This window comes from Acinonyx jubatus, chromosome B4 (genome assembly GCF_027475565.1).
Source record: "Acinonyx jubatus isolate Ajub_Pintada_27869175 chromosome B4, VMU_Ajub_asm_v1.0, whole genome shotgun sequence".
Lineage (NCBI taxonomy): Eukaryota > Metazoa > Chordata > Mammalia > Carnivora > Felidae > Acinonyx > Acinonyx jubatus.
In genome coordinates, this window is record NC_069387.1 from 82229173 (window position 1) to 82255491 (window position 26319).

At 53.3% G+C, this 26319-nt stretch overlaps 2 protein-coding genes and 1 long non-coding RNA gene across 3 annotated transcripts; 2 read left to right on the forward strand and 1 right to left on the reverse strand.

Moving 5' to 3' along the window:
• Window positions 1–1227: 1227 nt before the first annotated feature.
• Window positions 1228–11452, forward strand: PIP4K2C (phosphatidylinositol-5-phosphate 4-kinase type 2 gamma). The gene is made up of 10 exons (XM_027071404.2): window positions 1228–1527; window positions 4078–4175; window positions 4878–4974; window positions 5343–5486; window positions 7308–7454; window positions 7647–7685; window positions 8281–8394; window positions 8766–9033; window positions 9236–9339; window positions 9525–11452. Exons 1-10 carry the CDS (start codon window positions 1354–1356, stop codon window positions 9603–9605), a joined length of 1266 nt encoding a protein of 421 aa, XP_026927205.1. The 5' UTR covers window positions 1228–1353; the 3' UTR covers window positions 9606–11452.
• LOC128316417 (uncharacterized) lies at window positions 11237–26245 on the reverse strand. Its single transcript, XR_008300294.1, has 3 exons — window positions 25708–26245; window positions 13039–24830; window positions 11237–12317 (listed from the first exon to the last, which is right to left on the reverse strand). It is a non-coding gene; the product is annotated as an uncharacterized LOC128316417 (long non-coding RNA).
• On the forward strand, window positions 20018–25352 carry ARHGEF25 (Rho guanine nucleotide exchange factor 25). Its single transcript, XM_027071403.2, has 15 exons — window positions 20018–20151; window positions 21100–21314; window positions 21451–21546; window positions 21621–21697; window positions 21898–21964; window positions 22158–22261; window positions 22449–22518; window positions 22637–22726; window positions 22811–22903; window positions 23091–23141; window positions 23341–23418; window positions 23619–23819; window positions 23964–24144; window positions 24388–24599; window positions 24898–25352. The coding sequence occupies exons 1-15, from the start codon at window positions 20055–20057 to the stop codon at window positions 25006–25008; spliced, it is 1743 nt and encodes a 580-aa protein (XP_026927204.1). The 5' UTR covers window positions 20018–20054; the 3' UTR covers window positions 25009–25352.
• Window positions 26246–26319: the final 74 nt, after the last annotated feature.

Below are 26319 nucleotides of genomic sequence, written 5' to 3' on the forward strand. Positions count from 1 at the left end.
CACCACCAGGTCAGCCTGGGATTCATTCTCAAGGTCTCCCTTTTCCTCAAGCCCCACATCCACTCAGAATTTTTCAAATTGACATCAAACTGTATCTTATTTTTTTTAATTTTTTAAATGTTTTATTTATTTTTGAGACAGAGAGAGACAGAGCATCAGCAGGGGAGGGGCAGAGAGAGAGGGAGACACAGAATTGGAACCAGGCTCCAGGCTCTGAGCTGTCAGCACAGAGCCCGACACGGGGCTCGAACCCACAAACTGTGAGATCATGACCTGAGCCGAAGTCGGACACTTAACCAACTGAGCCATCCAGGAGCCCCAAACTGTATCTTTTTAAAAAATGTTTATTTATCTTGAAAGAGAGAGAGAGAGAGGCAGAGAGAGTGGGAGAGAGTATCCCAAGCAGGCTCCATGCTGTCAGTGCTCTGAGCACCAAGCCTGAAGTGGGGCTCAATCCTCCAAACTGAGATCATGACGTGAGCAGAAATCAAGAGTCCTATGCTCAACTGACTGAGCCGCCCAGGCGCCCCTCAAACTATACCATACCTTTATTTATTTATTTTTAAGTTTATTTATTTTGAGAGAGAATGCATGAGTGGGGTAGGGACAGAGAGAAAGGGAGAGAGAATCCCAAGCAGTCTCCTCACTGTCGGTGCAGAGCCCGATGTGGGACACGAACCCACGAAGTGGGTTGTGAGATCATGACCCGAGACAAAGTCAGACGGCGTAACCAACTGAACCCCGCGCCCCTCAAACTATATGCCTTTACATGCCATTCCCTCGTTTCCATCCCAACAGCCACTGTTTTAGTTCGCCATCTTCTGTCTAGACTTTTAGAATACTCCTCCAGTCACCCTCCAGAATGATGCTTGAGTGGTCCTTGTAAAAGCACATTTAATCCATCGAAACCACTTAAGGAATCTCCTACTTCGTAAAGCAGCGCTTTGGGGAGGGAGGTTACTCCTAGAAACTGGGCAAAATCGGCAGGCGGCGACTTTGCAGCAACCGAGCCCCACCCACTCCATCCCTGGAGTGAATCAGGCCTGCCCAGGTCTCGTCCCCATCGCCTCGGAGGCAGGTCCGGGCCTGGCTGACAGCCGACCGCCCGCAGGGAACACGGCTTCCGAGCGCCCGCCCCCAGCGCCAGGTGAACCCACCCACCGCGCGGACGTTGGGGCCGGGCTGGCGCCAGGGGGCGGAGCCAGTCCCGCACCGCCCTGCTGCGCGCCTGCGGGGCAGCCTCCGGTCACGTGACGTCGGCCCAGGTGAGCACCGCTTCCGGGGTCGGGAGCCTGCTTCGCCGCCGCTTCGGGTTTTCCACTCAGTCGGGTGCACCCTCCGGAGAGGGAGACTATGGCGTCCTCCTCTGTCCCGCCGGCTACCGTATCGGCGGCGACAGCGGCCCCGGGCCCGGGTTTCGGCTTCGCCTCCAAAACCAAGAAGAAGCATTTCGTGCAGCAGAAGGTGAAGGTGTTCCGGGCGGCCGACCCGCTGGTGGGCGTGTTCCTGTGGGGCGTAGCCCACTCGGTGAGACCTGGCATTAGCCCCCCATGAGCCCCGTCCAAACCCAGCTGCTCGTGCTCCTCCGGGCGTCCCTGTTTCCACGCTCCCGCCTGCGGAGCCCCTCGCGCTGCCACTTTTCCCCGCGGCTGTCCTGGTCCCTGCCCACCAAACCTCAGGTGTTCCCCGGCGTATCTTGTTTTAGACGTTGTTGCTTGGTTGGTTGCTTTTTGAAATGTAGGCTTTTGGTTCCCCCTCCGCCCTACGTTCCACCACCCTAGTTCCGCCTTCTCCACCTGAAATCCAACTTTCTCCCTTCTTCCTGCCGGGTCCAGCCTCAGCCCCAGGCCACAGAGACTGGCCCGGACCCGGCATCAGCTGTAAGGACATTAGGGGGAGTGGTTTTTCAGGGTTGGTGGTAGAGAGGTCTCCGGTGAGAGTGTGCGTGTGGAAGGGGAGCAGGGAAGGTAGCTGGATGAGGGGGATCGTTCGCTTTCCTTTCCAGCTGCTGTCCTTGATTTGGGAACCTTGGCTTTGAGGGAAGTTCCAGGCTTTCCTGGACTTTCTGATCCTACTTGTCCTTTCCTTTCCCTTCCAGAGGTACATTTCAGAGAAGCTACCCACCCTCAGCCTCATTAGGACTTATGTATGGTATATTTCTTTGGTCTTAATTGCATCCCCGTTGCTGGCTGGAGTGATGGGGTTTGGTGTAATTGGGGGACATCTCTGACCAAACAGATGGCTGAGGAGCTCTGGTCCTGGGGACACTATGATGGCGAACTTTAGAAACAGGTAGAGGCTATGACCTGGGAATGAGGAGGAGGCCAAAGAGGCCAGTGAATCTCTTTTTCTTTACTCAGGTGCAGGATGCACAACTGTTGCCCCTTTTCCCTCAGATCTGGAGTGGGAGGGATGCGGTGACTTTGAATGTAACAGGCAATATTTTATGAATGCATTTCCTTGAATTGTTACAGTCATGGCAGGAGGTGAAGAGAATACAGTTTTTGTCCCCTCCTTAATTTGGGGTTTAAAATGTCGTTGGGGGTCTGCCAGCTCCCTTTTGCATTTGTGGTTCTGTGGACTGCTCCCAACTCCTGGGTGGTAATATCTTTAATTAGAGAGTATCCAGGCTAAGGCACTTGGGATGGGCAAAGCAGATGGAGGTAGGGCTGCCTCTCATACGTACCTTCCAGGTGACCCATCCATCCCTTTGGGAAGCTTAACAAGGAGGATTTTCCTTTGCTAAGGATAGAGGGCGTTACATGAGACCTGCCTCAGCTTCCCCAGGTATATATACTTTAGCTCCAACACCCCACCCTCCAGCCAACACACATTTACTTCAAGTGTCTAGAATGGAGAATTCCTTGAACATATGTCTTAGTGATGATTCAGCCTGCTTAACAGCAGGTGGCGAGGAGGGGCATGAAGAACTGTAGCTGAATTTTAGGCTGGGAATCTCAAGTGGCTTTTTTCCCCCACCCTGGAGGAATATGTTCTGCCCTCCTTTTCTACTGAGAACGAGAGGAGCACGGTTTCACTGAAATCTGTGGGATTTAGGTTAGACTGCACTTCATAACCTGTGTTGAATGATCAAGTAAAGTTAGGCAAGGCATTCATTTATTCACTTAATAAACACTTCAGGACCCCTTGTGCCAAACATTATGCTAGCAAGGCACCCGAGAGATGCAGACAATTACAGCTGGTCCTTGCCCTTGAAGAGCTCATGATTTAGGTGGGGAATTTACATAAACTAGCCATTAGAGTCATATGATAAGTGCACTATTAAAGGTGGGTGAGCAGTACCATGGCAACGCTGGGGGGAAAACACATCTCCTTGGGATTTCTTAGTACAGGAACTCCCTTTCCACCCAAAATTAGCAGATGGTTGGCTCTGGGGGCCAGGGAGGGCATGTGTTGCTCGCCTCCTTTGGGCCGTGGGTTGGCTTGACTTTAGGAACAGATACCTTAATGAACTCTTATCTTCCGCCCACCTGCATTCCCTCTAGAATCAGCTGCTCTTCTTTACCTTACACCCAGGCAGGTGGGGACCTACTAGAGAGACCTGGGTCAGGGTGGTCTGGAAGGACTGGTCCTGTTTGTAAGGAGATGCCTCCTGCAGGATGTGGACATCTCATTCTTGTTGCTGTTGACTCCCCGGAGTCCCATTAACGCTCTTTTGTACTTTAAGAAATGCCTTTTGTTTTGTTTTTAATGGAGCATGGAACTGTTTGTCTTGAGTCTGCTGAGGGTATTTTTTTTTTCTTTAGAACTTCTCACAGCTTTAAAAATAGTCCTGAGCTGCTTACAGGGTTTGCCTAATATAAAATGACTGCTGTGAGCATGAAGTTCCACGGGGGTGGAGTGTGAGGGGCTGTGTGTGGGGGTTGCTCACTGCAGTCCTTGCTGGGCAGCAGAAGAGGTCAACACATTCTCTCACCTCTGGCAAGTAGTTGCATAACCAGTGTTTTTAAAGGAATGAGGTTTGAGTTGCCCTTTTGTGACTCTTGCCCAGACAGTGTAGAAGTAGCTCTCCTTACCCCTACTCACTGGCTCCCTATTCTTGTTTTGGCTTATCAGATCAATGAGCTCAGCCAGGTGCCTCCCCCAGTGATGCTGCTGCCAGATGACTTTAAGGCTAGCTCCAAGATCAAGGTCAACAATCACCTTTTCCACAGGTACGTGGAGATCCTTGCTCTTCTCACGTCAGCCTTCCCAGAAGAGAGTATTACGTAAGTTTAAGAGTTAAGATGCCATGAGTTGAAGGTTTTAGATGTGGAAGGCAACTTACAAATTCTATGTTCTAACCTCCTTCCCAGTGCAGAAATTCAGTATCGTGCAAAGAAACCATTGTAATGACTACCAGTGTAGAGAACGCTGGAATATTTATACTAGTTTGTTTTTCATCTGACCTGGTGATACCATAGAGTAAATATATTTGGATGCCCTTACCATTAGCCTTCTGATAGAGACTGCTTGAAAGAAATATCTGAGTCTCCTAAGTGCTCCTGGTATCAAAAGATGCCATTCAAAACTGTGGCACCTATTGCCAATTTTAGGATGTCTCGAACTTGCATGAGATTTGGGAAACAATACTGTTTGGCTGGGCATTAGATCCTGGTTTGTTTAAGCTGCTTACCAGCCATGTGTTTGAAGCAGGCCCCTCAACCACCCTGTGCTACAGACTCTCCTTCTATAAAATACCCCTTTAAATATAGGGAATAAAATAAAGGAAAAATATACCCCTTTAAAGGACTTCACAAGAGTTTTATGAGACTCAAATAAGGTAATGTGTATGAAGGTGCTCTGTAAACTGTCAAGCCCTGTATAAATGTAATATTGTTAAGTTTGTTTTCTTACCTTGAAAACCCTTATTTCAGGGAAAATCTGCCTAGTCATTTCAAGTTCAAGGAGTATTGCCCCCAGGTCTTCAGGAACCTCCGTGATCGATTTGGCATTGATGACCAAGATTACTTGGTGAGATTACTCGGGTTTTCGGGTGAGGGGAGTCATTTCTCCCTAACAAATGGGGAACTCCTTGGGCCAGTCATGTTTGGAGATATGAGAGCCTTGACAAGTCTGATTCTTTACCTATTTGTGGTCACAGGCATCTCAAAAATCTGATGAAAGCCACTTACCCTTTCCTTGGGGGAAAATGTGGCCACATTAAAAATTTTGCTTTCACTATCATTCAGTCCATAGTAGGGTCATCAGATTAAGATACCCAGCTCAACCTTTGATGCAAGGGTTTTATCCACTTTCAGGCACATTCACTTGACCATTATCCTATGACTTGCATCTCCATGCAAAGAGGAAAAGAGCCTCTGGCCTATTTGTTTCCCCAGGTATCCCTTACCCGAAGTCCCCCAAGTGAAAGTGAAGGCAGTGATGGTCGCTTCCTTATCTCCTATGATCGAACTCTGGTCATCAAAGAAGTATCCAGTGAGGACATTGCTGACATGCATAGCAACCTCTCCAACTACCACCAGGTCAGGCCTCTTTCCAGCTTCATTCTTTCCCCTTCCTCTCTATTCATAGTTCGGCTGCTAGAGCACATTGGGAGACTTCCTATCCCTTCTCCTCCCTGCAACCTATTTTGCTTCCCAAGAAGCACTTGACATCATGTATTTGAAAACGAGGAATTTCAGAAAAAGCCTCTGAATACCTCGTTGTGTTCTTTTCTAAATAGGAGAAGTTAGACGTGTTCCTTCTCCTTTGGCATTTATAATCGAAAAGCACTGTGGATTGATGTGTAAAGGGCACACATACAGCAAAGTATAAACTGTAGACTAAGCCAGAATTAGGTGAAGTGTTAATGCCAAATATACTGTCAGGAATAAATGCGGTTTTGAAGAGAAAATCAGGATAAGCACGCAATTGGGGATAAACTGGAGGAGAGAAGCCATGGTCACATCCAGTCCTAAGTGGGATTAGGGAGGCTATTCTGTCTGATTAGATTAACTTGGAATGTGGAGTTTCTGGAATATTTTGGTGATAAAAACACTGAATATCTTCCTACTGAAGAAATATATCCCCAAAGTCAACGAGCAAGGAATAAATGAAAGACTCGAAAAATGTTTGGTTTATTCAAAAAACCAAATGACGAATGACGAAGGCTGGAGGAGGGATGGCAGCGGACACAGAGGAAGACCTGTGAGAGACTCATGGGAATTCAGGCAGAGGTGCCTCCAGATTCCTGGTTAGGGATGACTGGGTGTCCACTCATTAACAGTTGGGAAGCAGAAAAAGAAACCGGTTTTGGGGAGAAGACAGCTTTGATTTAGATGTGTTGAATGCAGGGTTTCTACAGTTCTTCCAGATATAGATGTCCCGTAAGTGGTTGGGGAGTGGAGTTCAGGAAAGTAGAAGTGTAGATTTGAGAGTTACAGGTGAGTAGATGGTAATGAAAGCCGTAAATATGGATGAGGTTATTGATGGGGAAATGTGTGGAGAAGACCTGAAAAAAGGCTGAGGATAGAACCTTGAGGAGCAAGTAGAGAGAGGAGCCCATGAAGGAGACTCTGAATTGCCGGATGCCCTGGTTTGTTCTGTGTGGGATTCGAGGAGAGACAGGAGGAGAATTGGAAGAGTGGCAGAGTGGGGCTCAGGGTGAAGAGAGTTCTGGCGAGAGACTGGTCAGTGGGATCCGGTGCCACCTACTTGAAATACAATGACTAGAATCCCTGTTGGATTTGGCAACTGAGGGATCTGAAGAAGGGAGGAGTAGAGAGATTTCAGAGGAAAACCGAGGGTATGATCTGATTTTACTGGCTTGAGGTGTAAACGAGAGGAAGTAGGTTGATTGCGGACTACTTTTCCGAGAAGGCTGGCTCTGAAGAGAAGTAGGCAGCAATACTGAGAGATGGTTAGCCCTGAAAGAGGGCACCATGCAAACATTTTTACTACAGGAATCTAGCCCACCAGGAAATGTTAATCTAGGTAAAATCACTTCATTGGTAAGCAGATGTCATTTCTAATCCTGGTTCTGTGACCCCTTGTACTTAAAGAGGGTCTAAAATAAGGATCATCTTACCTTCCTCATCTCAAAGAGTGATGAAGAGGAAATGAGAGAAGGCACTGTCAGATTAAGAGACATTCCACAGATGGACTACATCAGAGGAGACGAGGAGCCCCGAGCGGCGTGGATAACCGCAGGCCTCTGTAACAGTCCCCACCACTTTTGGCCTCGTAATCTCGCTACTTGAAGTTGTCTGCCCTACCCTGGAACGGTGGTATTTGAACTCCCGTCCCTGGGCTGTTTATGCATTTACTGCTCAGCTTCTCCCCATTCCTTCTCCCTTCTACCCCAGTACATCGTGAAGTGCCACGGCAACACACTGCTGCCCCAGTTCCTGGGGATGTACCGAGTCAGCGTGGACAGCGAAGACAGCTACATGCTTGTGATGCGCAACATGTTTAGCCACCGTCTTCCTGTGCACAGGAAGTATGACCTCAAGGTAAGAAGAGGATAGCTAGGGCTGAGGGAGAGGCTCCTGATGGCCTGAGAATGGGGAAGGGCCTGGGAGGGCACTTCGATGGTTCGTTTCAAAGGAAAGAAGACTGTGGGGTTTGAGTACTTGTCTTAGGAGCTGGATCCTGACTATTCTTTTAGCCACTTCTGCTGACTTGATCTTTGGGTCTCTCCACAGGGCTCCCTAGTGTCCCGAGAAGCCAGCGATAAGGAAAAGGTGATACTAATATTAGATGATAGGGTGAGGGATGAGGGAGGGCAGATAAAGGGATCTCTTTAGGATAGAGGTAGGGATAGTCAGCTACTTATTCTTATCTTAAACCGCCAAAAAGAAGAGAGATGTAAACCTGTGCTGATCCAGGGATTAAATGTTTGGAATGCGCAGTGGAAAAAGGTGCTTTCTCACTGGCATAGGTTATTTCCTGTGGAAAGTTTGGGGATGGATGAAGATGACAAACTTTAAGAGTAAAATGCTTACCCTCTACCCCCCACTCCGGGTTCTTTGTATCAAGCAGCTATTTTTGCTTAAGAAGAAGAAAGAAAAGTCAGAATGAGGGGTCTTGACTGAAAGCCATAAGCAGAAGGTAATGGGATGTGATTTGGGGTACCGCTGCAGTGACTGAGTCTGGAGAAGCCACTAGAGCTGAGAACAGCCTCTGGGGCAGCATTGCAGTGTGGAGTCAGAGAGGGGATGTAAGATCTCTCTCCCCTCAAAGCCACTGAGTTGGACGTAGAGCCCCAGGTAGAGCATGGTTCTCTGAGACCTTGGGGAGAGGGATATATTCCTAAGGTGTCCCTTTACTTATTTTCAGGTTAAAGAATTGCCCACCCTTAAGGATATGGATTTTCTCAACAAGAACCAGAAAGTTTATATTGGTGAAGAGGAGAAGAAAGTATTTCTAGAGAAGCTAAAGAGAGACGTGGAGGTGATGATTGGGGTGCTTTGGGAAGTAGCTGCTTCCTTTAGCTCCCCACAGGGCGGTTGTTTCTCCCATTCACCATCTGAGGGAACTGCTCCCCTTCCTTTTATTCTTTGGGTTCTCTGCATGTAGGGGAGTTGGGTTTGAGACATGAAAAACTCCTGGAGGTGACCCATGGATGGGGTGGCTAGAATCAGTTAAAAGGATGACCTCAGATACCAGGACATTTATGTACTAAAGGGCAATGATATACTCCCTCAATCTGCATCCTTCCTTCCACCAAGAGGGCCTCAGAAGCTCAGGAGTGGAGGTATAAGGGTGGTATGTGGGAGTGGGGAAGGAGATCTGAGGTATCTGACTTTTCAGTGGGGTCTCAGTTCCTAGTGCAGCTGAAGATCATGGACTACAGCCTTCTGCTGGGCATCCATGACATCATTCGGGGCTCGGACCCAGAGGAGGAGGGACCTGTGCGGGAGGAGGAGTCAGAGGGGGATGGGGACTGTAGCCTGACGGGACCACCTGCGCTCGTGGGCTCCTATGGCACCTCCCCTGAGGGTATTGGCGGCTACATCCATTCTCATCGGCCCCTGGGCCCTGGAGAGTTTGAGTCCTTCATTGATGTCTACGCCATCCGGAGTGCTGAGGGTGAGAAAGGTTCTGGGACTATTAAGGGTGTGGGGCGGGGGTGGGGGGTGGAGGGTGGGGGGGTGGAGGGCTTGGCCTTGTAGAACAGAGACCAGGGTGGTGGGTGGAAAGGCTGCTTAGCTTTTCAAAACAGATCTGATTGCTTCTTTGGGAGAGAGAATTGGGACAACACATGCTCTTCATTGCTGGTTTCTTTCCCCAGGGGCCCCCCAGAAGGAGGTGTATTTTATGGGCCTTATTGACATCCTGACACAATATGATGCCAAGAAGAAAGCAGCTCATGCGGCCAAAACCGTCAAACATGGGGTGAGGGTTCCCCAAAGCCTTCCTGTCTTGACTGTTTGGGAACAGGGAGCCTTTTGTGCTGGAGCAGTGGGGTGGCAAAAGGACAAAGGGTTGGGGATGGAAGTGGTGTGGAGTGGAACGGAGGGTAGGCAGTGGGGAGAGGTGTCAGGGTGGCCTGACACCGTGTTCCCTATCTCCTGTCACAGGCTGGGGCAGAGATCTCCACTGTGCATCCTGAGCAGTATGCTAAGAGATTCCTGGATTTTATTACCAACATCTTTGCCTAAGAGACTGCCTGACTCCATGCTGACTGCTGCTTTATGTTCAAGGTGGCAGGGTTGTGAGAGGCTTAGGGGAATTGTGGAATGTTGACCACTGTTTCTTCTCTTCCTCCTTTGTTAAACACTAGCTACAGGCTCCTTCCATTCAGATAACTCCATCTTGTTGAGTAGGCTCTTCCTGGCCTTCAGAAATACATTGTCCTATCTCCCCCTGTCTAGTTTTCTTCCTTCTCTCTCTCCGCCCCACCCCCCCACAACAAGTCTGCTTGCTTCATGAGAGTGTTAATGTTGACTCACTCCCAAGTGCCTTGATCTTTGTACATGTCCTGTTGTTTCTATAACATACGAGGTGATGGGGGAAGGGGGTTCTCTGCCATCTTCAGGACCTGACTGGACAGATGGACCTGGCTCAAGAAGCTACTCCGGATGCACTTTGCTGCATGGGATAAACTAAGAGTGTCTGAATTTTGCTGATAACTTTATAGAACTCACTGTGGCATGCCTCCTTCCCAGGAGGCCCTGGGAAGGAGGACTTTAAAGATACTACAGTTGTGGGTGCTGGCATGCACATATGTGATGGGATGTGGCCCATCTTACACACACATGGGGTGGAGAGTGGCGAGCCGGCTGGCACCTCACAGAGGTGGGATCCAGGAGGACTCGTGATTATGTGGGGAACTGGAGGTCTTTGTCAAGAATTGACTGCTCTCCAACCTCTTCCCTCACCCCACTTCCGCCCCCCACCCCAGTACTTTGGGCACAAGAGCCCAAAGATGACCAAAGTGTTCAAGTCTGGGTGAAGATGTTTGTTGCTGCTCTTCACCAGGACCTCCCATGCCTCCTGGGGCTGGAACCCTTCAGTGGGGGTGTGGGCAGTTCTGGAGGCTGGGGCGATGGGCCAGGGTATAAGGTTCATTCCCAGTGCTAGATTTCCTTTCTTCATGTCTAGCCATCCCTGAGGTTTTATTCCCAGCAGGGGGGAATATCTGTACCCGGGTCAACCCTGGTCATTTCAAGAGGATGAAGGTCTCCAGTGTGGGGGCCTCCATTCTCATCGGCCCCTGGGCCCTGGAGAGTTTGAGTCCTTGGAGGTGTGCGCCTAACATATTTCCTTCCCAGCCCCTTCTCAAACCCTTTTTCCAGTTGGATTTGTCACTCTGTTCCTTTCTTTCTCGTCCCATACCGCTACTGTGTCTCCCAGGGGACAGATGGCCTTCTTTGTCATCTTCACTCTCCACCCCCAGAGAGGAGTCAGAGCCATAACTCAATCACCCGGCCTCCTCCAAAGAGTCGAAATGACATGTGATAGTCTCAGAATGTAGAGGACCCTGATGAACCAGATAGTGGCCTCCCCTCCCCCTAATGCCTCTGGGGCTAAGGCAGCCATTCTTGCTACCCTCCATCCCCCTTACGGCTTCTACGCTTTTTTTTTTTTTTTTTTTAACATAAAGATGGGCACCAGCGACTGGCCTGTGGGGATGCAAAGATTCTTTGCTCTGTATCTAGCTGGACTGATCTCACAAGAAGTCATGCAGTCATAAAAGAGACTTCCTTTCTCTCCTCCATCTTCTGCTCCAGAGGAAGTAACAAGAGGAGTCCACGGCTAAAGATCAGAGCCCCTATAATATCTCCCGTCAGGGGCCTGATGATCTCTCTCATTCCAACCGTCTACCTTTTTCCCCTGTTGAATGCAATAAAACTCTGTGACACCAGCAGCTGTTGCTCTTTAGAAATTGGTTTTCTGACCATGTGGCTGATGTATCATGAGCAGTATGGTCTTCATTTGTTGCTTCTGTTTTTCATCTTTTTTGTTTTATTAATTAATAAAAAAACATCTTGTGTATTTACTCCCATTGCTGTCATTGTATAGGAAGTAACTTATTGAAGCCGTATTCCTTCATAGGCATGCCTCCCCTCCCCCACTTTCCTGAGGAACACTGTGCTTAGGGGTGTGGAGACCAGATGAAGAATTGATCTTTAAGGTGTTGGGCTCCTAACTAAGAATGTGGCTTTCTAGATAGATAGCTGTGAACTTAAAAGGTTGTGAGGGGTGTGCATGGGAATGAAAAACTTACTCTCCAGCTTTGTGGGAGTTCAGCTATGGGTTGGGGCAGGGAGAACAGATGATGTGACTGCCCCTCTTCCCCCAGGGTTCTGGGCTTGATCACACACCCATTCTTGTAAAGGTGAGTGAACCTCTCAAAGCATGCATGAAGGAGCTAAAAGAAGGCACTGGGTGTCCCCCAGGCTTCCTGGGAAAGATATCCTCTCTGCAGAGCAGGAAGAGGACAGCAGGGTCCTGGGAAAGAAAAAAGTGACCAACCCTCCAGCCCAGAGGGGGAGTGAAGAAAGGGGTGGATAAACAGAGGTTGTTGCCAGTCTGGGAGATCCAGCACTGTTTGGCTGATGAGGTCTTTTGGCTGGTGGAAAAACCTGGCTTGATGTGGCCCCAGGGAAGTGAGTTGGACTGGGGGCGGAGATTGCTCTGATGTGGGAAGCAGAACAGAACAGAGCTGTTTTTTTCTTTGAGAGTTTTTAACTCTATTTAAACCATAGACTTGACATCCCCCCCACCCCCCCGCAAGGCATTAAAAAGAAAAATGTATTCACCTCCCATTCGGCACTGGCCTCAGTATCCCTGTTTGTGGAAACAAAAATCAGAGGCACTTACCAACACCCATCTGGGAGCAGGTTGTGGGGGTCACAGAAGGTAACAACCTAGGAAAAGGCAAGCGATGAGGGAAGGAATTGAAATAGTTTAGTCCTGGGGTTTGTTTATTTTTCAGAACCAGTGCTTTTCTTTTTACTATGACTCTTCTTCCCATCCCAAATTATTCCTCAAAGGCCCTTCTAGCATAAGGATCACAGAAAAATTGCCCCCTTGCCCACCTACCTAACCGACACTCCTCGCCCACCCATCCACCACCAGCTTGCTGAAGCCGCCACACAGCTGGCTGGAATAGCAAAGGCAGAGGGCCCCTCCCGGGAGGGGGAAGCGAGAAGGGTGGCGTCTCCAAGAGATTTAACCTCCTACCCTCGGTTCCACACGCCACCCCCTCCCTCCAAAGACTGGGACGGCGCTTCCATTTTTGTTTTGGGGCGGAAGGGCAGGGGCTCTTGCATGGAAGGGGGTCAGAGAAAACGGTGATTATCACCTGTACGGGAGAAGCGGGTGCTGTCCTCCCTCCTACTCTTTCTCTCGGTCTGCACCCCCTCTCCAAACTCCCCCCCCCACCGTCTCGGGGTCTCCCCCCCCTTGTTGCTAGGGCCCAGACCGTCATCCCAGCAACAGCCTCAGTCATGTGACCGGCAATGGCGGCGCTGACGAGAGGTAGGTGAGCCCGGCGCCCCCCACACCCACCGCGCGCCCCCCGGACCCCGCTCGCACCCCCCGCGCGCCTTCCCTGCCCCCCCTGAGCCCCCTCCTCTGCCTCCTCACCCGCGCGCGGCTCCAGGGGCCCCCTCCACGCCTGGCCGATCCTCTTCCTATCACCCTCCAGCCTTGGCCTCCATTTGGGGGTTCTGAGGACTGCGATCGGGCCGACATGCACCCCCACCCAGTGCTGGGGCTCTGGGGGCTCCGGCGAGAGGGGGACGTGGGGGCTGGTTCTGGGTCTTGCAGGAGGTCATGGGGGGAGGGGTGGGGCTGCCTCAGTTGATGCCCCCAGGGACCCTCGCCCCTCCCGGCTGCCCCTGTCTGGCCTCTGTCTGGAGGGAGGGACTGGCCCTGTGTCCGGCCTGGGTTGCCCCAGAGGAATCGGAGACCCAGCATAAGCTGTGGCCCCGCCTCCCTTTTCTGTGCCAGCAGGACTTGGAGCTAAGGACATCTAGGTCCTGGGTTCCCTCTGATGGCGAGGGGGGTGTTCCACCTTGGACAGACCGAAGGAGCTGAGGTTCTAGGATTTCAATTTCACTTTCTGAACCTGGAGGTGCAAATGGCTTTGAGGGGACTATGATGGAGGCACAAACAGAGCCGCTCCCCTTTGGATCAGTCTAGGAATTGAGGTCACACTAATGGCCCCTCTTTCTATTTGAGCTACATGTGGAGGTGTTGTAGGTACACCTCTGTAGCTGAACATGGTTAAGACTCAGGGGAAACAGCAGGCTCCTCCAGCTGAGCCCCTGCTGTTCCCCACCCCTCCCTAAATGCAGACTGGGTTGCTGACAGGCTTATGCTCTAGTGCTGGGTTTAAAAGGTGACAGTAAGAACTTCGTTATTGCAGGGGTTCTTGCCACTTTGTTTGCATTCCAAACGGACTTCTCCTCAAAGAAGTCTCCCTAGCGATAGGGGCTGAATTACTTGGGAATATGGGGCACGGTAAGGAGTTGGGAGCCTAGGAAATCTTCTTATCCATGTGATCTGAGGGAGGTGGCAGGAAAGTCCTCCATCTGTGTGGGCTTTCACCCTTCCTGACTTCTCTTATCTGTGCCCTAGGCTTTCTCCAGAGCCTCAGAGCTGGAGGAGAAAAGAGGAAAGTTAGCATTGTTGAAGTTCCATCTTTAGCAACTTGGGGAGAGGCTGGGGATGGGATTCTGCAGGAAAGAAGGAGAAGAAATGGAAGAGGAGTTTCTGATTTGTTTCTGGGCTGCTGGTGGAGTGACATTGGTCATCATATCCCTTTACTGTCCCCCTTCCCCCTAGACCTGGTCAGCTGAGTGTGGAAAAAGAGGAATTTCTGCTGCTTTCATCGTCCATGGGCTTTCCAGGTATGTGCCTCCTTTGGGAACTTCAGCTTTCACCTGTAAGTTGGTTTCCTCCATTCCATGTGCCAAGTAATCCCATTCCCAGTAACTTATACCCAGGTTCCCAGTCTTCTGTTACATGGGCTGCTGGGTTGGGGCATGTGGGAAGGGGGTAGGGGGCTTCTCACTTTCCCTCCTTTTCCTTTCCACCTACCAGGTCACACAACCTACAAGTAGGGAGCAGGGACAGAGAGAGAGAGCCTGCATGCCAATTCTAAGCTCTTCAGGATCAAAGTGAGCAAAAAGGAGGGTCAAAAAGTCTCCCTCCCCTTTAAAGAACCCAGTTTTCACCCAGAGGGAGGAGGGCTAGATGATTTCTGTGATCTTGGGAGGAGTGTAAAGAGAACCAAGACTGATGCTTGGCTCAGATGATGATAATAATAAAGTTATTAAAACTTGTTTTGCTCTTCAGTGGGTGCTGGGGGTTTGAAAGATAGGAGGAGACAGAAAATGAACTTGGGGGAGGAGTTGGGGTTGGCCTTTGAGACAGTAGAGGTAATATAGGGTTGGAAAGGAACCTGAAGTAGGAGGCACTGACTTTGTCAAATAGGGACCCCCCACCCTGAGTCCCTTTCACCCTGGGGGCAGTGTCGTTCGTCCTGTCCAGAATGGCAGCCTGTGGAGGCACCTGCAAGAACAAGGTGACTGTCTCTAAGCCTGTGTGGGACTTCCTGAGCAAGGAGACCCCAGCCCGGCTGGCCCGGCTTCGGGAGGAGCACCGTGTGTCCATCCTCATAGACGGCGAGACTTCTGACATCTATGTCCTCCAGCTTTCCCCGCAGGGCCCTCCCCCTGCTCCTCCTAATGGGCTCTACCTGGCCCGGAAGGCTCTCAAGGGGCTGCTGAAAGAGGCCGAGAAAGAGCTGAAGAAAGCTCAGAGGCAGGGAGAGCTTATGGGCTGCCTAGCTTTGGGGGGTGGTGGGGAACACCCTGAGCTGCACCGCCCAGGGCCTCCCCCTCCCCCTCTGCGAGCAGCCCCGCTCCTGCCCCCAGGGGCTCGGGGGCTTCCCCCGCCTCCTCCTCCCCTACCCCCTCCTCTTCCTCCCCGCCTTCGGGAGGAGACAGAAGAGCAGGAGAGCACCTGCCCCATCTGTCTGGGGGAGATTCAGAATGCCAAGACATTGGAGAAGTGCCGGCACTCATTCTGTGAGGGCTGCATCACCCGAGCCCTGCAGGTGAAAAAGGCCTGTCCCATGTGTGGCCGCTTCTATGGGCAGCTGGTGGGCAACCAGCCCCAGAATGGGCGGATGCTGGTCTCTAAGGACGCCACACTCCTGCTGCCAAGCTATGAGAAGTACGGCACCATCGTCATCCAGTACGTCTTCCCGCCCGGTGTCCAGGGGGTAAGAAGACCTATGGCCTGCCTTTGCCCTTTGGTTTAGCCCGAGCTCCTTTGGTGTGCCCCAAGCATGTTCTCTGGCCTAGGAAAACTGGGTGAGGGGGAGTGTGTTCGTTAGATGTGATGTAGTCTTGCCGTCTCCCAGCATGCCTTCCCACTCAGTGCCCTGGAGCTGGGAGGTCCCCCTTGAGGCCCAGCTTTTCCGTTCCACGACTCCATGGCACACATGAAAATCAGGTATGGGAGAAAGGAATTGAATACCGTTTCCTTGATGACCTTGGACGTCATCAGCTATTCCTGGCAGAGGTGAATTCCGTGGAGATGGTGGCTCACGTGTAGGCAGGCACAGCCCGAAGGGATCTGACCCTCCTCACAGAGCAAGAGCGTTACTGTGTTCCAGATTGACAAGGGAGGAAAATCTTGATGACAGTGGAAGGTTAAAACAGGAGTGGTCAAGAGCCTATGGCTGTTTTCCTGCTTGACCAAGAGTGATTGCCGGTCCTGGTTGGCAGAGGGATGAGGAAGCTCTGAAGAGGAGTAATGGGAAAATGGAACAGGTTAGGCAGGCAAAGAAGCACTGGGAGTGTTTTCAGGTGGGAGAAGGGAAGGCTGCAAGATAGATTATTGTCAGTCTTCACGTTTCTGCTGAGCTGTCTGTTGAGTAAGGACCAGCTACTTTCCGTCACTTTTGGGAATCCGTTCATTGCCGAATTGAGACTTGAGGGATTGAGGCCGCAGAAAGAACCTCTTTAACAGTAAGGGTTTTGTCCAAAGACAGGCTTCTGCTCCCCAAACCTGTCAAGGAAGTCTCTCCTTCCTTGAAAGGCTGTCAGCCTGTGGCTGCCTTGCCAGCATTAGCTGGGGGTGGCCCCAGACAGACAGCTGGCCAGGATGACCCTCTGCTGGCATCATGGGCCTTCAGATGCCCAGCTGCTCATTGTCCACTTTGCTTCCCCTTCCTCCCAGGCTGAACACCCGAACCCAGGAGTTCGGTATCCTGGCACCACACGGGTGGCCTACCTCCCGGACTGCCCTGAGGGCAACAAGGTGCTGACCCTGTTCCGCAAGGCATTTGACCAGCGTCTCACCTTCACTATTGGCACGTCCATGACCACAGGGAGACCGAATGTCATCACCTGGAACGACATCCACCACAAGACCAGCTGCACAGGGGGACCCCAGCTGTGCGACCCTCCTTCGTTTTCTTTTCCTTGGCTCCTCCCCTTCTCTCCATTTCCAGTGAGGGAACCACATCGGGCCCCCTCTCTCTGGGAACCTCCCGACTGGAGAGGACCACCCCCAAACTATTCAACCATCTTTTCCGTCCCAGTTTCTCTACATTAAACCTGGTCCAATATGCCCAGCTTCACCTATGAAAATAAGCAGAAGTGGGCTAAGTTATCTCAGATTTGCATATCCTTAGGGGAGACGGGAAGGGGCTGGAATGGGGCACCCAGAATGAAGGTGAGCATGAGGCTAATACGAGTAAGCTAAAACAGCTAATCCTGACCTTCATTTCTCTTTGCTCCCAGGTTTGGGTACCCGGACCCCACGTACCTGACCCGGGTGCAAGAAGAGCTGAGAGCCAAGGGTATCACAGATGACTGAAGGACGTCCCCTTTGCCAGGCCCTTGCCTTTCTCCATAGGACCCAGCGGAAGCCTCTGTTCTCCTCTCTCCCTCTGCCCCCCACGCCACACAAATAGGGGACCAGTCTGACTGGGGAAGGAGTTCAGAGAGGGAGGGGGCAATCCCTTCCCCTGTCCCCCACAGGCCAAGTGCTTCAGTGCAGTGCGAGAGCCACTCCCTTCTGGCAGAAGGCTCTGCTCCCCTCCTCCCTGTGTACATACTCCCGATCTCCCTACCCCCTCCATTGCCCTTGGCTTTTTCTGGTATGTGCTGTGCTCCAGTGACTAAGCTGAGAAAGGACCTGGGTGGGGAGGGAGGGTCTCTTGAGCCCCCTGCCCCCACAAACTTCTCCACTGCTGAACTTAGGTGTGGGGGAGGGGGAATGGGGCTGGTGTGAGCCCCCAAGGAGCCGGCCTTGTGTGTTCTTCAGAAATAATCCCCCTTCTACCTTAACCTTGTCTTTTCTCTCCTGTGTCTCCGTCTCTGTCAGTCTGTCTCCCGCTCTTCTCTGCCCCCTATAAGGAGCCTCTTTACCCTGTTCTGGAATCGCCGCCAGACTGTAGCTTTTAATTTAATAAAAATAAAGTAAAATATGCAACTCTCCATGCCACACCCGTTCAGTTCTGTGGACCAGGGTGGGGGTGGGGTGGGGAGCGGAACCTGCTGAGAAGGGGAAGGCGGTGGTGGTCGGGGGAAATCCCTGTGTATCTCCCCAGTCTCTCTGTCTCCAGAGCGCTTGGGGAGAAGGTATTTAGTGGGCTTCTGCCACTTCCATGTCCGAATCGGGATTTAGAGGGGTTTGTTTGTTGTTGAACTTTGGTTGTAGAGAAAGGAACAACCCTACCCCTTTGAGAAGTTTGGCTGGGATGGGAGTAGGGGCGGAGCCGGGCAGGGGGCGGATTCGGCAGCAGCAACTCCCCGGACGCACGCAGGCCTTGAGCCCCCCAGCTTCCGTGCCCCCTCAGCCCTGAAACTTGGAGCAGGGTAGGGGTCCAGCATGAAGCCCCCGGACCGCCCCGCCCCTGGCCGCACTGACCGGATACTGGGGGTCATGGGGGGCATGCTGCGCGCATGCGCCCTACCCGGGCAGGCGGGGGTAAGAAAGTGGGACCACGGTGGGGTCGGGTATCTTTAGGCGGTTTCAGGAGGTCTGCACCCCACAAATGAATTTACCTGCAAACAGGAATTCTGCAGGGCAGAATTCTGCAGGAATCTAAGAGTTCCAAAAGAGGGCCATAGCCCTGGTCTGGGTGAACCGCTCCCTCCAACCCAGCCTCGGCTACCGTTTTACAACAATGTGGATTTGACAGGAGGAAGAAGGGAAAGCGGGAGGTCAAGTCTGGGCGTGGAGGGCGGTTTCCTTACTACCAATCTTACTACCTTACTACCACACAGCCCCCGAAGAGAAGCCCCCTAGGGCCAGGAGGGACCGAGCCACAGTCTGACTGTACCGAGGGGCATCAGAAAGGGGAACGCGAACGTGAGGTTCCCGCCTGGGCTCCGCTGCCCGGTAAGAAGCTGGGGGTGGGTGGGCACAGTTTGCGGTCCTGCGCACAGTGGCGAATTCAAATAATGCTGCGCTTATTAGCATAAAGGTTCGCATCTAATCTGCATGAGACCCATTTAATTGCCAAGACCTCCAGGCTTCTCGCCCTCTAGTCCGCTGTGTGTCCCCCACATCAGCTGGTCCCGAGCCCCCGCAGGCGGAGTGTCCCCACGCCCCACCCCTGGCTCGTCGCCAGCCCGGGCTCCAGGACTTCGCCTTAATTGGTGATTAGCCTCAGCTGGAGTCCTGGGGCCTGGAGGAAAGAAGGGTCTGGCGAGAGGGCGGCACCTGGGCGGTGTTCCCCACAGAGCTCCCCATTCACTCATCCCCGAAGTTGGGGAGGGGGCTTGTCTACCCCTGCGCGGCTTGGGACCGTCCCAACACCCAGGACGTCTTCGCACAGATCCAGGCCCATCCGTCCGCTCCCTTCTCCACCGCAGAGGCTGAGGGGCGACCTGGGCAGACCCCGCCGCCCGGCTTAACCCCCACCCAGCGCACCGCAGTCGGGAGCCCGAGAGGCAGGAGGGAGGGGAACCCGAGGCGGGGGAGCCGAGGCTGGCTGGAGTGGAGAGGCGGAGGCTGTGGGGACGTGGAGTGGGAACGTGGTGGTGCCTGGGGGAGGGGGATTGGGGCTGGAGCGCGGCACAGGCTGGGGCTGGAGCGGGGAACGGGAGGGAGAGGGCGGAGCTGGGCCGCAGAGGCCCCTCCCCGCGGCGGCACCGCGGCCGGGCCTGTTATTCGGCTCGCCGTTCGGCCCGGACCCGCGCAGCGCCAGTGACTCGGGGAGTCGGCCCCCGCCTTCTCCCTGCCCGGGCCTAGAACCATCCCAAACCCGAGAGGCCGGAGACAGAGCTGGAGAGGCTGCCGCATCCCGGCCCAGCTTCCCCCACCATCCCTCCCCTCCCCGCTGGACATCTGGACCCCGGGCCACGCACCGACTGGGTTCCGGAAACACTCCCCGCCCAGCTCGGCCGCCCGGCCTCGCGCCGCCCGTTCTGCAGAGCCCCCAGCCCTCCTCCAGACCAGACTTCCGCCTACCCCTGGACTCCCCCTCCCTGTTCCGTCCCTCCCCCCCTCCCCCAGCCTGGAGCGGGGTAGGAGGGAGGGGGGGTGCGCGCCCGGCGCCGTCCCCGCCCCGCCCCCCGTGATTCCCCCTGCATGGCCGGCCCGGGTGGGGGGTGCGGGGGGGCCCGGGCGCCATGCGGGGGGGGCACAAGGGGGGTCGCTGTGCCTGTCCCCATGTGATCCGAAAAGTGCTGGCAAAATGCGGCTGCTGCTTCGCCCGGGGGGGACGTGGTGAGTTCTAGGAGGTCGCAATGGCCCAGTGTTGAGTTGGGGCGGGGGGTGGGGGGGGGTGGGCCGAGGGTTCAGGACTTCGGATTGCGCTGACCCTAGGGATTTAGAGGCTGGAGACCTGTACCTGTGTTTTCCAGGAAAGTGACTTAATAGATGATCTCCAAGATCCCGTCTGCCTCCAAATTTTTTATCAGTTCAAGTTAAGGAAATTGGGGAAGGGGCAGGAGACTGCTCTCTGTTTTGTAGTCAACTGGGTATGAGAAAAACCCATCCACAATCCCCTTGGGCCTAGAACTGCATCTTCCTTAAATCCTTTTGCTGAGAATCTACTTCAGATCTGAAAAGGGCCAGAGGAATGGAGGAATGAGGATGGGGGTCTAGCAGGGGCTTTATGACAAAGCACAGCTCCTCTGTTCCTGGGCCCAGGGCAGATAGCCCTCACGAGCTCTCCTCACTTGCCCCCTCTATTGGGTTTGTGCATGTGTTGGGGAGATGGGCTGCAGAAGTCTTTTCTTTTTATAGTGATTACTGCAACTGGTGGAGGAGGAGTCTGGGGGTGGCTGATGGGCTTTTAGCTGCCCCCCCCCACCTTCTCAGGGAATGGTCTGTGCCCATTGGAAGGGGGCAGATTGTAGGAGAGCAGATGGCCACCCTCAACTTCCAGTGTCTGCCCAGATGGCTGCCCCCCCATATCTATGCCATGCTCAGGATATGGGGGAACGGAGGTTTCCAGGCCTTGGGAGCCCAGGTGTTTACTGTCCTTCCTTCCAAGGGTGCCTAGGTGAAATTTTCTATCCCTGCCAACTCAAATGAGGATGGCAAGAGAGTGGGCCCTGGGGGAGAGGGGCTCAGCATCATGAAGAAGAGCCTCTGGGAGCTCCCTAGGGGCCCTGCATCTGGAGCTAGAGTAATATCTATGGCCCCTTTTCTCCCCCCACTCCCCATTAGAATCCTATTCCATTGCTGGCAGTGAGGGGAGTATCTCAGCTTCAGCTGCTTCGGGTCTGGCTGCCCTCTCTGGCCCCAGCTCTGGCCTCAGCTCTGGCCCCTGTTCCCCGGGCCCCCCAGGGCCAGTCAGTGGCCTGAGAAGATGGTTGGGTCATTCCAAACATTGTCTCAGTGTGGAAACTGAGGCAGACGGTGGCCAGGCTGGACCATATGAGGTGAGCAGGGAGCACCACAGAAGCATGTATGACATCCATGAAGGACACTGGGAGAGAGGGCAGGTTGGGGGCCACTGGTCATTGGGGAGAGGTAGCTACTGTCCATGACCTCCGACACTTGACCTCTGGTTCCCAGAACTGGATGCTGGAACCAGCTCTAGCCACTGGAGAGGAGCTGCCAGAACTGACCCTGCTGACCACATTGTTGGAGGGCCCTGGAGATAAGACACAGGTATGAAGAAATGGATCTGCACAGCTCCCCAAAAGGCATCCATTTGCTTACTCTAGGATGTTCTTTCCTTCCAGCCACCTGAGGAGGAGACCCTATCCCAGGCCCCTGAGAGTGAGGAGGAACAGAAGAAGAAGGCTCTGGAAAGGAGTATGTAAGTGTCCCCACACTCTCCCTCCCTTTTGCTCCCTCCCCCCGCCCCCCCAGTTGTGCAACTTCCAGAGAACTGTCCCTCACATTTTAGATTTGATACTTGGAATTTCCTCTGAGGTTGGTTGTGGTAATGAAGGAGCTTCTAGTCCAGTAGGGAGGAAGTGGCTAAATCAACCATGTGCACTCCTGCTCTCTTCCCAGGTATGTCTTGAGTGAACTGGTAGAGACAGAGAAAATGTATGTGGATGACTTGGGGCAGATTGTGGAGGTAGGTCCCTTTTCTCTTCTCAGCTCTAGCCCAGCCCTTTCCCTCTGCCCAAGGCTAATTTTAGGGGATGCCTTGATACTCCTCTGTCCCACCTTCCCAGCACCCCCCTACATCCTAGACTTCTGGGGGGGAGGGGTTTTTCCTACCAGGGCTGGCCCCTGACGCTCACGCTCTCACCCCAACCTTCCTACAGGGTTACATGGCCACCATGGCCGCTCAGGGGGTCCCAGAGAGTCTTCGAGGCCGTGACAGGATTGTGTTTGGGAACATCCAGCAAATCTATGAGTGGCATCGAGAGTGAGTGATGGATTCCTGAGAGTGAGGGTGAAGGGCATAGATGTTTGGTAGTCTCTGTATCCCACCCATGGGCCCACTGCTGCCTGAGGAACGTTTGGAGTGGCTTAATGGCACAGCTAGGGTAGACAGCTCTAAGTTGAGTGGGGTGGGGGTATTTGACCAGCCTTTTCCCTGCCAACCCTTCCAGCTATTTCCTGCAGGAGCTGCAGCAGTGTTTGAAGGATCCTGATTGGCTGGCTCAGCTATTCATCAAACACGTGAGGCCTAAGAGGGTGGGGCCCTGGAGGGGAGGGGCTTGGGAGTGGGTCACAGCTCTCTGGAGAGGGGCTTTCTCTCCGCACCCATCTGGCTCTCCTTAAACTTTACCCCTGTTAGGAGCGCAGGCTGCATATGTACGTGGTGTACTGCCAGAATAAGCCCAAGTCCGAGCACGTGGTGTCAGAGTTTGGGGACAGCTACTTTGAGGTCAGTGGCCGAGGCACCTTGGGGAAAGGGGAACAGAATCATCAGGCTTTCCAGGCTACATAACCACCCAGTCCCTGTCCCCAGGAGCTCCGGCAGCAGCTAGGGCACCGCCTGCAGCTCAATGACCTCCTCATCAAACCAGTGCAGAGGATCATGAAATACCAGCTGTTGCTCAAGGTCAGGACCACTTGTTCCCTGGGGGTACCTCTAGTTGGGACAGCCCTTTTCTCATTCATCTCTTCAGAGTTCCTAAGGCGCCCCCCATACTTCCTGGGCATCCTCACCTGTGCCTTCAAGGGGAGGATGTGAGAGTTTCTGAGGGTGTCCTCAAAACCTCCCTGAGCGTTTCTTTCCTACATTTTAGGATTTTCTCAAATATTACAGTAGAGCTGGGATGGATACTGAAGAGCTGGAGGTGAGGACTCCCAGATCTTCCTGGACACTTTTTTTTATCCTTCCAGGATCTTACTGTTTTAGTCTTCTGGGTTCTCCCAGCTCCTTGGGTGGTTTGAGCTGTCTCCCTTTTACGGGGAGGCTGGTTGAGAAGTGAAACATGGTCTGAAGAGGTCTCTTCCTTGACAATGACAATGCTTCTCTCTTCACCTGCGACCCAGCAAGCTGTGGAGGTCATGTGCTTTGTACCCAAGCGCTGCAATGACATGATGACCCTGGGGAGACTTCGGGGGTTTGAGGTATGGGGATAGAACAGGAAACTGGAGGCCCAATGCTCTTCTGCCCCAGTCTGAGTACTTGGGACGTCCTAATAGGGAATTGTCCTCCCCTGGGACTGACCCCATGGTTGATTGGGAGCGTCAGGGGAAGGAGGGAGGAACAGAGAGTGCCCCTTTTCTCTTCTCACTTTTTTCTCAAAGCCACCGTCCTTTGGTTCTAGGGCAAACTGACTGCTCAGGGGAAGCTCTTGGGCCAGGACACATTCTGGGTCACAGAGCCTGAGGCTGGCGGTCTGCTCTCCTCCCGGGGTCGAGAGAGACGTGTCTTCCTCTTTGAGCAAATCATCATCTTCAGCGAGGCCCTGGGAGGAGGAGTACGAGGTGGAACGCAGGCTGGATATGTGTACAAAAGCAGCATCAAGGTGGGGAGGAGGCCACAAGGGAGGGGTCTGCCTGGGATAGGGTGAGACCTCTGAGAGAATGTCTGGTTCTTGGATTTGTTGGAAGGGGCAGGAACTGGAGAGGGCCTAAAGAATTTGGGGGCTGTCTCCTATTTGCCAATCCAGGTGAGCTGCCTGGGACTGGAGGGGAACCTCCAAGGTGACCCTTGCCGCTTTGCACTGACCTCCAGAGGGCCAGAGGGTGGGATCCAGCGCTATGTCCTACAGACTGCAGATCCTGCGGTCAGTCAGGCCTGGATCAAGCAAGTGGCTCAGATCCTGGAAAGCCAGCGGAACTTTCTCAATGGTGAAGCTCTCACCCTCCCTCCCCTACATGTTCCTTCGGCCCTTTGACCTCCTGAATCCCTCCCTCACTGCCCAGTCTCCAATCCCTGCCCTCTGACCCCAGCTTCTCTTCATCTCCCCAGCAATTTATACTGATTGACAGTTCATGGGAGGAGGGCAAAGTGGGAGGGTGGTCTGGGCAGAGCTCTTAGGGAAAAGGCCTGTCTCTGTTGTAACTCTCCTTCTGTTCCTCTCTTTGCCCCAGCATTGCAGTCACCCATTGAGTATCAGAGGAGGGAGAGTCAGACCAACAGCCTGGGGCGGCCAGGAGGGCTTAGGGTGGGGAGTCCTGGGAGAATCCGGCCTGGAGACCGGGCCCAGGTCAGCACACAAGCACCCATCAATGGCTCTCTCCCCTCCCTGCTGCTGTTGCCCAAAGGGGAGGTGGCCAGAGCCCCCCTGCCCCTGGACACACAGGTATGAGGAATGGAGCGCCCCTGCTATAGAATGGGGAGGGCTCCTCTTGTTCTGGGATCCCTAAATTCCCTTCCCCCCATATTTCCTTATAACCACCACCTGCCTTTTGTCTGCCCCTTCCTACTGCCCTACTCTTACCTGTCCCTCCTCCAGTTCAACCCTGGGAGAGGCTGATGGTCTCGGATCATCTAAGATGCCTGGCAAGAGGAGGTGGCTTGGCTAGGGCATGCACTGAAAAGACAGGAGTGAGGGTGGATTCCGGAACTTTTTTTATCCTCTGACTTGAGTCTTTCCTCAGGCCCTCAGTGACTTCCCCCAAGCTCCTTGTGACTCTCCTCCAGCTCCACCAATCCCAAATACCCCTCCCTGCCAAGCCAGACTTGCCAAGCTGGATGAAGATGAGCTGTAACTGGTGAAGGCCTGGGGTGGTGCTGGCCCGGCCACCCTATTTCCCGAGGAACTTCAGGGCAAACCTTCTGGCACCACCTCAGAATTCCTTCTTGATGTGTCTGGAGAGGGGGCAAGGCTGGGAGTGGTGTTGACTTGGATGAGGATACCTAGACTCAAAAGGACTTCTTTCTGTTTAAGGAATGTAGGTTCCTTCAGCTCCCACCCCTTCTGCATGCATCACAGGTGCCCCCCCAAAAGGAGGATGTGTGGGTGGGTGGGAGGGCTGGGGCAGGGGCCAGGTAAAAATGATTGGTTTTGATTTTGATTTTGTTTCTTTCGGTTTTCTGAAAATAAAGGTTTTGTGATATCACTAAGGCTGCTGTCTCGGCAGAGGGAAGGGGAGCTATGGGAGGGGTTGGTGGGGTGAAGTGAAATGGAGAAACCAGCTGGCGTGTGGACAGCCTGGTGAGAGGAGGACACAGGGTGTAAGAGAAAAGATGTCACTGTCTTTGTACCTGACCGACAGCTGCAGCATCTCACAGTCTAGACCTGGAACTTGGGACCACTGGAAAACCCTAGTTCCTAGAGGTATATCCTGCCCTTTCCCCAGCCTTTTTCTCCCAACTCTCCATTCTAGACTCCTTGGGAAGTCCAGTGTGGTCTGACTTCCCACCATTCCCCCAACACCCAGATTCTAAAGCACTAAATGCCCGAGTACCTTTCCTTCTGAGGCCTCCAGGTTCTGCTGAGGGAGAATGGAAAGGTGGAGAGGAGGCTGGGGGCTGTGGCCCTTTTCAGCTTTGGATCTCCTTCTTTTTGCGGTCTGCGAGGTCATAAGGCATATCCATCGTGAGCAGGAAAGGATTCTTCTTCAGGCCACAGACCCAAGATGCACAGCCCACAGGGGCCTTCACCCTTCCCTACTTATGGGACAGCCCCTGGGACAGAGAAAGCCAAACACGCCGAGATCCATGTCCAGATGCCCTATCCTGGGTCCGTGGGCATCGGTGTGTCCACTGTGTCCATTTGTCCCCTGGGCTTGGTCACGTGTACTTGGGCTTCCTCAGCAGACAATAGGCTGCTGGGGTGGGAGGGTGAGGAGGAGCAGGAGCCTCCCTGTGGGCCTGAGGTCCCTTTGGCCGACAATGGGGGGAGGGACCTCTAAGGGGGGGGACAGGACGTACAACCCAGATAAGACTTCTGGGGAACAATAGGAGGAATTGAAGAGGGGAGACCCACCCTCCCTGTACCCCACCCCCAGGGCTTTGGGGTCAGGGACTGGGGACCAGAGGGTGATGGGGAGGGGTGCCAAGCATTCTTGTAAATGGAG